The following is a 12,370-nucleotide window of genomic DNA, read 5'->3' as shown; positions in this document are numbered from 1 at the left end:
GGCTAACATGCTTTTGTTGACTATCTTCATTGGAATATTATGTCATTTATTATGGATTGGCCATTGTCCTACTTGTGGTGAAAGGGTAGGAAAGTTATCTGCATGAAGAAGAGTATAAATGTGTAGATGATCTGACTAATATTTAATTTATATTTGTTCCAGGCTGAAGAAGTTGAAGCTGTTCTAGCCAATACAAAAGAAATTCTGAACCAGTTTCTTCGCAAATCATGTATCCTTTGCTTACATTGATTTATTATCTGTGAAATTAAAATCAGAGTTTGGAGAAATTATTCCATCTCATGATTTAATCATATGATCAGAGATACATTGTATAACAATGAAAAAGATATGAAAAAGGAAACAAAGAAAAGGCAATTTCCAGAATTAACTAGAAATCCCAGAAAAACAAGAACAACACTAAAACAGAGTTGACCACAGTCCTTCTAATTCCGAGATGCTATGATTCTCATAATACTTCGGGATTTCTTTCCAACAGATTTGTACTACAGTTCCTTTGATTTCAGAATGGGATCCTCTGCTTCGGTTTTATACTTGAAATGATATAGAAATTAATTTTTTTTCTGTAAACAAGAAGAATATGCCAAAGGGTGTAATTATTAATATGAAAATATAGTTTTTCAGGGAGCCAATTCATGAGTAAAGTATTTTATAAGAAAGTAATAACAAAAAAATGATGTTTCTTTCTCTTGATGATAATGTAGACACAAAATTGATCCAAGAATTTCTTTTGATGTTGGTTTCATTGACAACTTCAGATATTAAGCAGTCGTATTCTTTATACTTTAAACCTTTCAAACCACTGTCTCATTATTCTTCAATATTGGACAAAATTGAGGGTCTGATATTGGCTAGAGATTATGATGCTGCAATGGACCTATCCCAGAACCTCAGAAATTTGGCATTGCAAGGACTTCACTATTTTCAGACTTACGACTGGCTGATGCTCATGTCTGTAATTACCCTTGGGTATGTTGGTTGGATGATCTATCTTGTCCTTCATGTGCTGCAGTCTTATACTTCACTTCCAGGAAATCTTTTTGGAATGGAGCAAGCAATTCGGAGAAATAACCATGGAAAAGTAATATTTTGTAAGCTTAGTCTTTCCAAAATGTTATTTCTAAGTTCTTTGAGCTGCATGTTACATCAAGTTGATGAAAATAAAGAGATTTCATGGAGAAACAAACCAAAAAAAATCACTCCCCGTTAAACTCGACTAGCGAGTGTGGGATGGAGGCAATCCTTGTACGCAGCCTTACTCTTGCATAATTGCAAAGAGGCTGTTTCCTAGATTCGAACCCATAACCTTTCAGTCATGAAAGAACAGCTTTACCACTGCTCCGGTTCGTCCCCTTTTAGTGTTTGTTTCTTCTCTTCATGGAGAAACAAACACTAAAATATAAATGAAGATGAATGAATTACTTGAAAACTCTTAGCGGAAGATAATTGATTCATATTGATTTCGTGTAAGCATCAGTTATTTTTTCTTTAATGGCCATCAATTAAATAAATCATGTATCTTATCTTGTGCAGATATATCTATATGGATGTATGGTGACGGGAATGCTTTGTTTGCTATTATTGCTGGAGCAGTCTCCTCCTCTTTACCACGCATACACGATTATGACTTCATTTTTATGGGTTCAAATAATTAGTGAATACCAGTTTATAAAAGCATTATGGAAGCTCTTATCTGGAAGAAGAATGATATATATTTCCAAGCTTCTAGCCACTACTGCTGTCTCAGTTTTCATTCTTGAGTTCCTGGTATGCATACTTGTCATAGTATTCTCTAAACTAGTTAGTTTCTAATTCATCTGATGAAGGTTTGCTTGGCAGGTTAACAGCTTCACTGAGAGGAAGCTCTATACTGGGTGTTTTTTAATTACTGGGGCGACAGCTTCATTTTATCTTTTTAAGTCAATTCCCTGGAGATCTGGTATACCGATATATGTTTGCATTGCATGTTGGTCTTTGTCTCTTTTTACATTGATGCCGGCAGAAATTCCTGACAATAATCAATTAGTGTAAGTGATTTCCGCAAAATACTTACCACCATGTAAACAAAAGCCAAAAGTTAATTATGAAAATGGTAGACTGACAGAACGTGCTGAACCCAACTCACAAAGAATAGCCTTTAAAACTATTAAGCATGATACTTAAATTTTCCCATTGCATTTTCAATGTTCAAGCAATACCTGATTGTTATACTCTTCCATTGGATATGCTAACATAACAACAAAGCAATATTTTTATTTTTTCTAATGGCAGATAGTTTTAGGATACGCATGGATAAGATACTAGAGGGATTTGATTTTAAATTTCTTTTTTTATAATTTCCCTTTGTACATATTTAAAAATAAGGAACCTACTCACATTGACATATACAGTCCTTTTCATCTGTATTACTTCATGGAACCTCTCTATCTCTTAAATTACATGTTTTGGGACCATAGTGAAATTTTGAAATACTTAATTTTTAATGATTTTCAGATGGAATCAAATATTCAAATTTGATTATGCTTTGAATTATAATGCACTCCCTAATAATCTTTGTTGCAAATTTTGAAGTCATAATTCCTTCCCTTAGTTATTTTGTGTTGTTATTTTGAAGTCATAATCTTTTCACCTTGGCAACATACAAATGCACCTGGACTCATGCTTAAAAAAGTTGCTTTATTCTCTTTTTGTTTACTATCAAGGCTAGATGTTCCTTCAAGCTATCAATTGAATCTGAAATGTATTGTATATTCAAGTGTGTAAGTCTGTACAAGGAGGCTCTCTATTTATAGAGACTAAAAAGACCTACTGGGATGACCTAATGGGCCAAGCCCACAATATTCTAATAATAATAAAATAATATTATTTCTAACACTCCCCCTCAAGCTGGTGCGTATATATCAAAAGCTCCCAGCTTGTTACAAATATGATCTATTCGGGGACCTCTAAGAGCTTTAGTGAATACATCCGCAAGTTGATCATTGGAATTGACAAATGCTGTCTCGATCTCCCTTGACTGGATCTTTTCTCTAACAAAATGACAGTCAATTTCTATATGCTTGGTCCTCTCATGAAAGACTGGGTTAGAGGATATATGCAAAGCGGCTTGGTTGTCACAAATGAGCTTCATAGGCCTTTGTTCACAGAGATGGAGTTCCTTCAGCAATTGTCTCAGCCAGATGAGCTCACAGGTTGCATTTGCCATTGCCCGATATTCTGCCTCCGCACTGGGATCTGGCGATCACAGTTTGCTCCTTACTCTTCCAAGAGATCAAATTTCCTCCGAAAAGAACACAATACCCTGAGGTGGATCGTCTATCTGAAGGAGAACCTGCCCAGTCAGCATCTGAATAACTAGAGATCTCTGAACTCCCTTTATTTGTATATAATAAACCTCTTCCTGGCGCCTTTTTAATATATCGGAGAATTCTAATAACTGCATCCCAATGGGAGTCACAGGGAGAATCAAGAAATTGACTTGCAACACTCACTGCGAAGGAGATATCTGGCCTTGTCACACTAAGATAATTCAATTTTCCAACTAGTCGGCGGTAGCGACTAGGATCTGGCAGTGGCTCCCCCTGTCCTGGTAATAACTTAACATTGGGGTCCATAGGTGTATCAATGGGTTTACAGCCTAACATTCCAGTCTCATCTAGGATATCCAATGCATACTTCCTCTGACAGATGGAAATGCCCCGCCTAGACTGTGCAACTTCGATCCCCAAGAAATATCGAAGTCTGCCAAGATCTTTGGTCTGAAATTGATTGAATAAATGCTCTTTCAACTGATCAATCCCGATCTGATCACTGCCTGTAATGATAATGTCATCAACATAGACCAGGAGATAAACGCACTGGCCAGAAGAGCTATGCCGGTAAAAGACAGAATGATCGGCTTTGCTTCTGATTAAGCCAAAGGATTCAACAACTGAACTAAAGCGGCTAAACCAGGCCCGAGGAGATTGCTTCAGGCCATATAAAGATTTCCGAAGTTTACATATCATTCCAGAATTCTCCCCCTGAGCAACAAAACCTGGTGGTTGCTCCATATAAACTTCTTCCTGCAAGTCACCATGTACAAAAGCATTCTTAATATCAAGTTGGAGAAGAGGCCAGTGATGAATGGCGGCAAGGGCAAGAAACAGGCGAACATAAGCCATCTTAGCAACAGGAGAAAAGGTATCCCCATAATCAAGACCAAAGATCTGTGTGTATCCCTTGGCCACTAAGCGAGCTTTAAGGCGATCAACAGTGCCATCAGGACCAACTTTAACTGTGAACACCCATCGACAACCAACAACAGACTTCCCGGGAGGAGCACGAACAAGATCCCAAGTGCCATTAGAGTGAAGTGCCTGCATTTCATCAAGCATCGCCTGGCGCCATCCTGGATGAGATAGTGCTTCACCTGTGGTTTTAGGGATGGAAACAGAAGAGAGACTAGAAACAAAAGTAAAATGTTGTGAAGAAAGTCTGTCATAACTCAAGAAAGAATAAAGGGGATGAGGATTTCGAGTGGATCGAATACTTTTCCGAAGGGCAATGGGAGGAGTCTCTGATGGAGGATCCGGAGGAGAAGAGCCGACGGGAAAGGGCGATGAGTCATCAAGAGGCAAAGTCGGAGGAGGTGCAGGCTGACGACGCTGGTATGTGAGGAGAGGACGATCTGCAGGTATGGAGGTAATTGGTTGCTCCTCTGGAATAGGGGCACCTGCAGCTGGTAAAGACAAGTCAAGAAAAGGAACAGGAAGGACCTGATCAACTTGTGACACTGGAGACGAAGTAGAGTGAAAAGGCTGCTGATCAAGGAAAGTGACATCAGCAGAAACGATATAACGCTTGAGATCAGGTGAATAGCAACGATACCCTTTTTGAAAACGGGTATACCCAAGGAAAATACATTTGAAGGCCTTGGATGTCAACTTGTCTTTACCTGGAGTAAGATCATGAACAAAACAAGTACAGCCAAAAATATGTAAAGGCAGAGGATAAGAAGGTGCTCTGGAAAACAAAATACTGTGGGGAACATCATTATTTAGCACAGAAGAGGGCATGCGGTTGATAAGGAAACATGAGGTGATAATAGCATCTGCCCAAAAACGAAGTGGGACGTTCATATGAATGAGAAGAGTACGTGCAGTTTCAACTAGATGTCTATTTTTACGTTCAGCGACTCCATTTTGTTGTGGAGTGTGGGGACAAGTAGTCTGGTGTATCGTCCCATGTGTATCCAAAAATTTAGAAAATTCAAGAGACACATACTCTTTTGCATTATCACTGCGCAAGATTTGAATAGAAGCACCAAATTGAGTTTTTATTTCTGCACAAAACTTTTGATAAATTGAAAATAACTCAGAACGATTTTTCATTAAATAAACCCAAGTGCAACGGGAGAAATCATCAATAAAGGTTACAAAATACTGAAAACCCAAAACTGACATAGTCCGACTCGGACCCCAAATATCAGAATGAACAATAGAAAAGGGAGCAGCAACTCTTTTATTGACTCTACTAGCAAAGGAAGAACGAGTATGCTTTCCCTGCTGACAAGACTGACAATTCAAAGACTTAAGACCTGACAAAAAAGGAACCATATGCTGAAGCTTCGAGAGACTTGGATGACCCAGACGGCTATGGAGAAGCTCAGGAGACTCTGTGAGAGAGCATGCAACTGGAGCAGAGGGTGCATGCAGATAGTAGAGACCTCGTGACTCACTGCCCGCTCCAATCGTCTTCCCCGTACCCGGATCCTGCATAGAAAAAGACTGTTTAGAAAAGGTGATAGAGCAAGAAAGAGAATGGGTCAATTGACTAACAGAAATTAAATTAAAAGGAATGCCAGGGATGTAATAAACAGAGGTTAAAGTCAAGAAGGGAGTTGGTTTGGCTTGCCCAATGCCACGAGCAGGAGCCTTGGTGCCATCAGCAAGAGTAACAGAGGGAAGATTATTAGAAAAGGTAAGGGAAGTAAAAAGATCCTTATTACCACAAAGATGATCAGTAGCACCTGAGTCTATTATCCAGGGTCCAAGAGACGATTGAGAAAAACAAGCAACATGATTACCAGTATCTGGAGCAGGTGGCTGAGAAGAACTCTTCTGGAGAAGGGCCTCATAGTCTGCAGCGGAAATAGTCACTGATCCGGTAGAGGGCGGCACAACATCTGTTTGAGCAAAGTTCATATGTGGTGGCTTCAAGTGAGGGTACTTTCTATAACAACGTTCTTCAATGTGGCCCAGATATTGGCAATAATTACACCGAGGCCTTTGTCCTCGGCCACCCTGTCCATACGACATCGTCTGTCCGTGCCCGCCTGGGCCATATGATGTCATGGGCCCGCGACCGCCTTGTCCGCGGCCAGGACCACGACCGCGTCCACCATTGTTCCAATTACCACGAGAGACTAAAGCAGCAGAATCAGACAAGAGAGCAGTAGAGTCAGTAGCTGTGACGTGTGCGGGAGCCACCTTATCTTGAAGATTCAGAAGGCGCTGAAAGGTCTGGGATATGCTGGGAATTGCAGTACTGGTTAGAATGTTCTCACGAACACTTTCTAATCCGTCAGGAAGACCAGAGAGAGTCACAACCGTAAAGAGACGCTCCACTTGCGTCCTGTACACTGTAGCATCCGCAGCATGAGGTAACATAGCCAACAATTCCTGCATCAAAGAACGAATCTTACCAACATAAACTTCCAAACGAGCTTCGGGTGATTTGCGCAAATCCATCATCTGGGAGACAATGGAATAAAGTTGTTGAATATCATTGGTGTAGAGGTTTTTGGCTTCCGTCCACACATCATAGCAGGTCTCAAAAGGAATGAAAATATTGAGAAGAGATGAATCAATGGATTGCCAAAGAATACTGAGGAGTTGAGCATCAACTTTCTCCCATTCAGTCATCTGATCTTGGGAAATATCAGTCTTCTTAGTGGTGGGATGTTTGTCATGGCCTTGACCGGTAAACCAGATCTTAACGGAGGTAGACCAGGTCTTGTAAGTGGCAGATCCGGTCAATTTCAGAGTTGTGATAGATGGAATAGCACTTGAAATGATGCCGGAAGAATGTTTACTGGTTCCTTCCATCAGGAACAGCGATCAGACAACCAAAAAACTATAAAAATTACGCGAAAAAGGAACAAAGTAGCGACTTTTGCACTGGAAACCCTCGAACGGAATAGACCCACAACGATCGGTCACTGGATCTGGAAGGAGGAGGCAGAGGCGAGCCTGTCTGCCTTGGTTTGGTCGGAAAAGGTGGCCGGAACAGTGCACACGCGCCGGAGAGAGGTGGCGCGTGAGGCCCACGCGCAGACAGCTGTGGTGGCGCGTGGAGGCGCGTGCGGCGGCCGTTTGGGACGGGTCTTAGACAGAAATGGTCGCCGGCGTGAGGGGATCCTGATCGCGTGGTTTCTCGCCGGAAAGGTGGCCGGAACAGTGATGAACAGTGACGGAACAGTGTTTCTGGCGATGTGAACAGTGTTTTCTAGTCAAATAATGAAGGAGGATGACGATCTGAGATCGAAAAAGGGTCTAACAATGTTCGGAGGGTTGAAAAAGGTTGCCGGTATGATGCACGGCGGTAAAAAGGTTTGCCGGTATGATGCACGGCAGTACAACGAAAGGAAAAAAAATATATATGCGGAAGTAGAGCCCTCAGATCGAGAGCTCTGATACCAAATTGAATCTGAAATGTATTGTATATTCAAGTGTGTAAGTCTGTACAAGGAGGCTCTCTATTTATAGAGACTAAAAAGACCTAATGGGATGACCTAATGGGCCAAGCCCACAATCTAGACTATTCTAGACTATTCTAATAATAATAAAATAATATTATTTCTAACACTATCATACTAGGAAGATCTTTTACAATTTTTTACTTCCACTTTTCTCTTGTTGAGGTTCTCTCTTTGTTTTGCTGCTTTTTTCTTTATAGCATCTCGGTTTTCTGTCTCATCATTTGTAATTCATTCTGAATCCAAACAAAACTGTTAAGCATATCAAATTATTGTGTTTGCAGAGTTAGTAGTGGAGCTATTATTATCATTATAGGCATAGCTGCCAGGTGGCTAGATTTACATGCTGGGAAGAGTAAGTATTGGCTAACTATATGCAATTGTGAGCTGAAAAGTCCCAAATTTTCATCTCTATTTTACTTACAGGTGCATATCATGACTTTTCTACCATTGTGTTTGGAAACTCAGTTATGTATAATTTATGAAAAATCAACTGATTACATTTCCTGTCTCTCACTAGGCTCTTTTGGTTGCTTTATCTTCGATCATGGTGTATTTATCAACTTCTCACAGAACTGAAAAGCAAGAGTTGCTTGCAGTGCACCAGTTGATAAATTGGTCCATTGCTGGTATAATTTTGACTTTCGATTCTTCTCCTTTTGCTTGAGTTTCTTACTCCCATTCAGACATTTTTATTTTATTTTCCATGCTCCTTCACAAAATGCCCTACATTTTACATATCAATTTTTTGTTTTCTCTTTCTATCCACGTATAAGATATGGATGGCATCATTTTAATTTTCTTTGTATCTGGTCCTTGAACTGAAATTAAACAATTTTTAGGGACAACACTATTCATGCTATTTATATTTCTACTTTTTTGGTGTTAGAATATCCTATTCTAAGGATATTCGTTGGATTATTATCAGATATGTGAATCACAGGAAATCATGTATGGATTCAATTTGAATCAATTAGAAGATCATGTAAATAATAAAAGGATCATTTGTAATTATTCCCTCACTATAATATATAGAAAAACCTTATGTAGTCAGATTTGGCACACAATTCTGCAAATTCTAGTTGGTACCAGAGCCTCAATGACCAATTGGGCTAGAGTTCGATCCTTGTCGCCCTCATTCTTCTAATAAAAAATTTGAATTTCACCATAAGGTAGGGCCCATGTATTGTCCATGCTTCAAGCCCAATGGACTCTTGCATGAGAGGGCATGTTAGAGATATAATATAAGAACCATTCATGTGTCTTTACGTAATAGTTTAAGCTCTTAATAGAGTTGGTTCATGACAATTGGTTTGTCATTTCCGTTTTTATTTTGAATGACATTTTTGTACATTTTTAATTATCATCCTGTTCAAGAAATGTTTCTTTTATTAAAAGACAAAGTAGCATATTCCATTGTACCTTTTTTTTAAAAAATAATTTTTGCATATCAATTAAAATAACATTTGACTTCTCTCTACCTTCTACCTTAATCTAGAAAATAAAAGTGATATACTTTTGCATCACCACGAACTCATTATGAAACATCCCTTATATCCAAACTAGTTGAGGTTGACAGCTGATGAACCTCTATAAAAGCAAGAACATATTAAGGAAAAATAAATAATAAATAAGAAAAATAATAAGGTTTGTAAGTTTTTTGGAAATGTTGGAAATCAGGATTCAAATATTTCAGTTTTTATTTCCTATTAATTAGTAGATAGGATTGATGACTAATTGATAGGATTGATTACTCATCGCTTAGTCATTCTTAACTATTCTTTCTTGTATAAATACTCCTTATGTAATTTATTCATAGAATCAATATACAAAAAAGAAATTCTTTTATATTTCAATATGGTATCAAGAGCGGGTTCGTTCCTACCCTAGATCAGCCACCCTTAAGGTTGAAACCAATTCAAAAATCATCCAAACACAAACCAACCTCTGCCAAATCCCAGAAACCATACCTACAGACCTCCAATCGAGAAGTTGGAGTAACCATTGATAGACATTCCTGAAATTTTAGAATTACTTCATCAGTACGACGAGGTGTTCCAACCACTGTCAGAGCTGCCGCTAGCAAGGGCATGCGATCATAAGATAATATTGAAGCCAGATGCAGAGCTCCCAAACATACGGCCGTATCGATATCCGTATTATCAAAAAGAGGAAATTGAAAAGTTTGTGAAAGAGATGTCTGAAGCGGGAATGATAAGGCCAAGTTGCAGCCCGTATTCGAGCCCCCTGATTCTGGTCAAAAAGAAGGATGGGAGTTGAAGATTCTGCGTCGACTACAGGGCTTTGAATAAGGTAACCATCCCTGACAAATTTCCTCTTCCTGTTATTGATGAACTGTTGGATGAATTAAATGGAGCTGGTATTTTTTCGAAGTTGGACCTAAAGTCAGGATATAATCAAATTCGTATGCGTGTTGAAGACATAGAAAAGACGCCTTTTCGCACCCACGAAGGACATTACGAATATCTTGTAATGCCCTTTGGGCCCTTTGGGTTGAGGAATGCCCCTTCTACTTTCCAGGGCTTAATGAATACTGTTTTCAAGTCGTATTTGAGGAAGTTCGTCTTGGTTTTTTTTTACGACATTTTGGTATATAGTCAGAGTGTGGAACAACATGTTGATCATCTAGGGGTGGTTTTGGAAATCTTGAAACAGAATTGCTTTTGTGCAAATTTAAAAAAATGTACATTTGCAAAGACTGAGTTGGAATATTTGGGTCACCTGATTTCTAAGGATGGGGTGATGGCAGATCCTCAAAAATTGGCAGCAGTGCAGCAGTGGCCCGTTCCTCAGAATCTGAAGGGTCTTAGGGGTTTCTTGGGGTTGACAGGATATTATCGACGTTTTGTCAAAGGGTATTGCTAAACCATTAACCCAACTATTGAAGAAGGATAAATTCATATGGGGTGATGAAGCTCAGATGGCGTTTGAAGCTCTGAAACAGGAGATGTTGGGGCTGCCCACATTGGCACTTCCGAATTTTGATGACAGTTTTGTGGTGGAAACGGATGCTTCGGGCTTGGGTATGGGGGCTGTTTTGATGCAGTTGGGATGCCCTATTGCTTTTCTCAGCAAGGCTTTTTCGGAAGCGGATAAGTCCTTGTCCGTCTATGAAAGAGAACTCAAGGCCATTGTTTTTGCTGTTACCAAATGGCGACATTATTTATTGGGTCGCCATTTTGTGATTAGGACTGACCAAAGGAGTCTCAAATATCTGACAGAACAGAGACTTATGGTAGAAGGGAAGCAAAGGTGGGTTGCTAAATTAATGGGGTACGATTTTGAGATACAATACAAACTGGGGGTTGAGAATGCTGCGGCTGACGCGTTATCTCGGGTTATGGACTACAAGGTGCTCTCATTAATCACCAGTCCAGATTTGCAGAAATTATCAGAGGAGGTACTTCAGGATCCAGTCACCAGGAACATAATGACAGATGTATTATTGGATGACAATTCGCATCCAGGATACTCAGTCTCAAGGGGCTGCTTGTGGTTTAAGAACATATTAGTGCTTCCTAGATCTTCTCCTCATATTCCTAATATTTTGCAGGAATTTCATTCATCTCCATGGGGGGGCCATTCAGGGGAGTTGCGAACCTTCAAGAGAGTGGCAGCTGTGTTTTATTGGAAGGGACTACGTAAAGATGTGGTGGAACTTGTCCGAACTTGCAGTGTGTGTCAGCAGCAGAAATATAACAATATGAAGCCTGCTGGCCTTTTACAACCATTACCCATTCCCCAACAAGTTTAGGAGGAGATTTCAATGGACTTCATCACTGGACTACCCAATTTGATGGGGGTGGATACCATACTGGTAGTGGTGGATAGACTCACCAAATATGCACACTTTATGACCCTTAAACATCTATATGATGCACAGAAAGTGGCGGCTGTTTTCATGAGGGAGGTGATTCGTTTGCACGGTATTCCGAAGTCTATTGTATCAGATAGAGATCGTGTCTTTCTTAATAATTTTTGGTGTGAGTTATTCAAGCTAACCAACACCAAGTTGAGGTTTAGTTCAGCCTACCATCCACAAACGGATGGGCAAACAGAGGTGGTTAATCGTACATTGGAGACTTACTTGCGTTGCTTTGTGAATGGCCATCCAAGGAGTTGGGCTAAGTGGCTATCTTGGGCAGAATTTTGGTTCAATACATCATACAACCGGTCTATTCAAATGACTCCTTTTCGAGCCTTGTATGGGAGAGTGAAGGTTCGAAAGACTGCACCATGGTCATACCATGGTGCGCATACATAGGTGGAAAACAAAAATTTTTCGCAGCGAAAGCATAGACCATCTATACACCCTATGTATGAATGCTTTACGTTGAAACGATATAGGGTTTCAGAATTACCTTTTCACTTGTAGGCGCAAAAAGATGACACCCTCCAACGGTGATCCACATGGTTATCTCCTTCTTGCTAGCGAGAACTCTTTCTCCTTAATCCCTCCTTATCCTCGGTGGCTGGCTAGGCGCATGCAAGGAATAGGCTACCAAGTGTTTGGATTATTTTATCAAGACTGTAATGGTGTCTTGAGGTTAGGTGATGGTGTAACCAGAGAGAGAGAAGGAAAGGTTGGAGCTT

At 39.9% G+C, this 12,370-nt stretch overlaps 1 protein-coding gene across 3 annotated transcripts in view; it reads left to right on the top strand.

The window, feature by feature from the left end:
• Positions 1 to 12,370, top strand: part of LOC133294602 (GPI ethanolamine phosphate transferase 1) — a 38,984-nt gene that overhangs the window by 9,115 nt on the left and 17,499 nt on the right. For all 3 annotated transcript variants that reach the window (XM_061493305.1, XM_061493304.1, XM_061493303.1), the window contains 6 exons: positions 163 to 229; positions 777 to 1,099; positions 1,552 to 1,785; positions 1,858 to 2,045; positions 8,041 to 8,182; positions 8,277 to 8,385. In XM_061493305.1, coding sequence (XP_061349289.1) covers positions 163 to 229; positions 777 to 1,099; positions 1,552 to 1,785; positions 1,858 to 2,045; positions 8,041 to 8,182; positions 8,277 to 8,385 — 1,063 coding nt within the window. The remainder of the gene's footprint in view (positions 1 to 162; positions 230 to 776; positions 1,100 to 1,551; positions 1,786 to 1,857; positions 2,046 to 8,040; positions 8,183 to 8,276; positions 8,386 to 12,370) is intronic.

The sequence above is a fragment of the Gastrolobium bilobum genome, unplaced genomic scaffold (assembly GCF_033153095.1).
Source record: "Gastrolobium bilobum isolate Gb01-03AN ecotype WA unplaced genomic scaffold, APGP_CSIRO_Gbil_v1 utg34205, whole genome shotgun sequence".
Taxonomy (NCBI): domain Eukaryota; kingdom Viridiplantae; phylum Streptophyta; class Magnoliopsida; order Fabales; family Fabaceae; genus Gastrolobium; species Gastrolobium bilobum.
The sequence above is the reverse complement of the archived record's forward strand: the minus strand, read 5'-3'. Positions and strand labels throughout refer to the sequence as shown.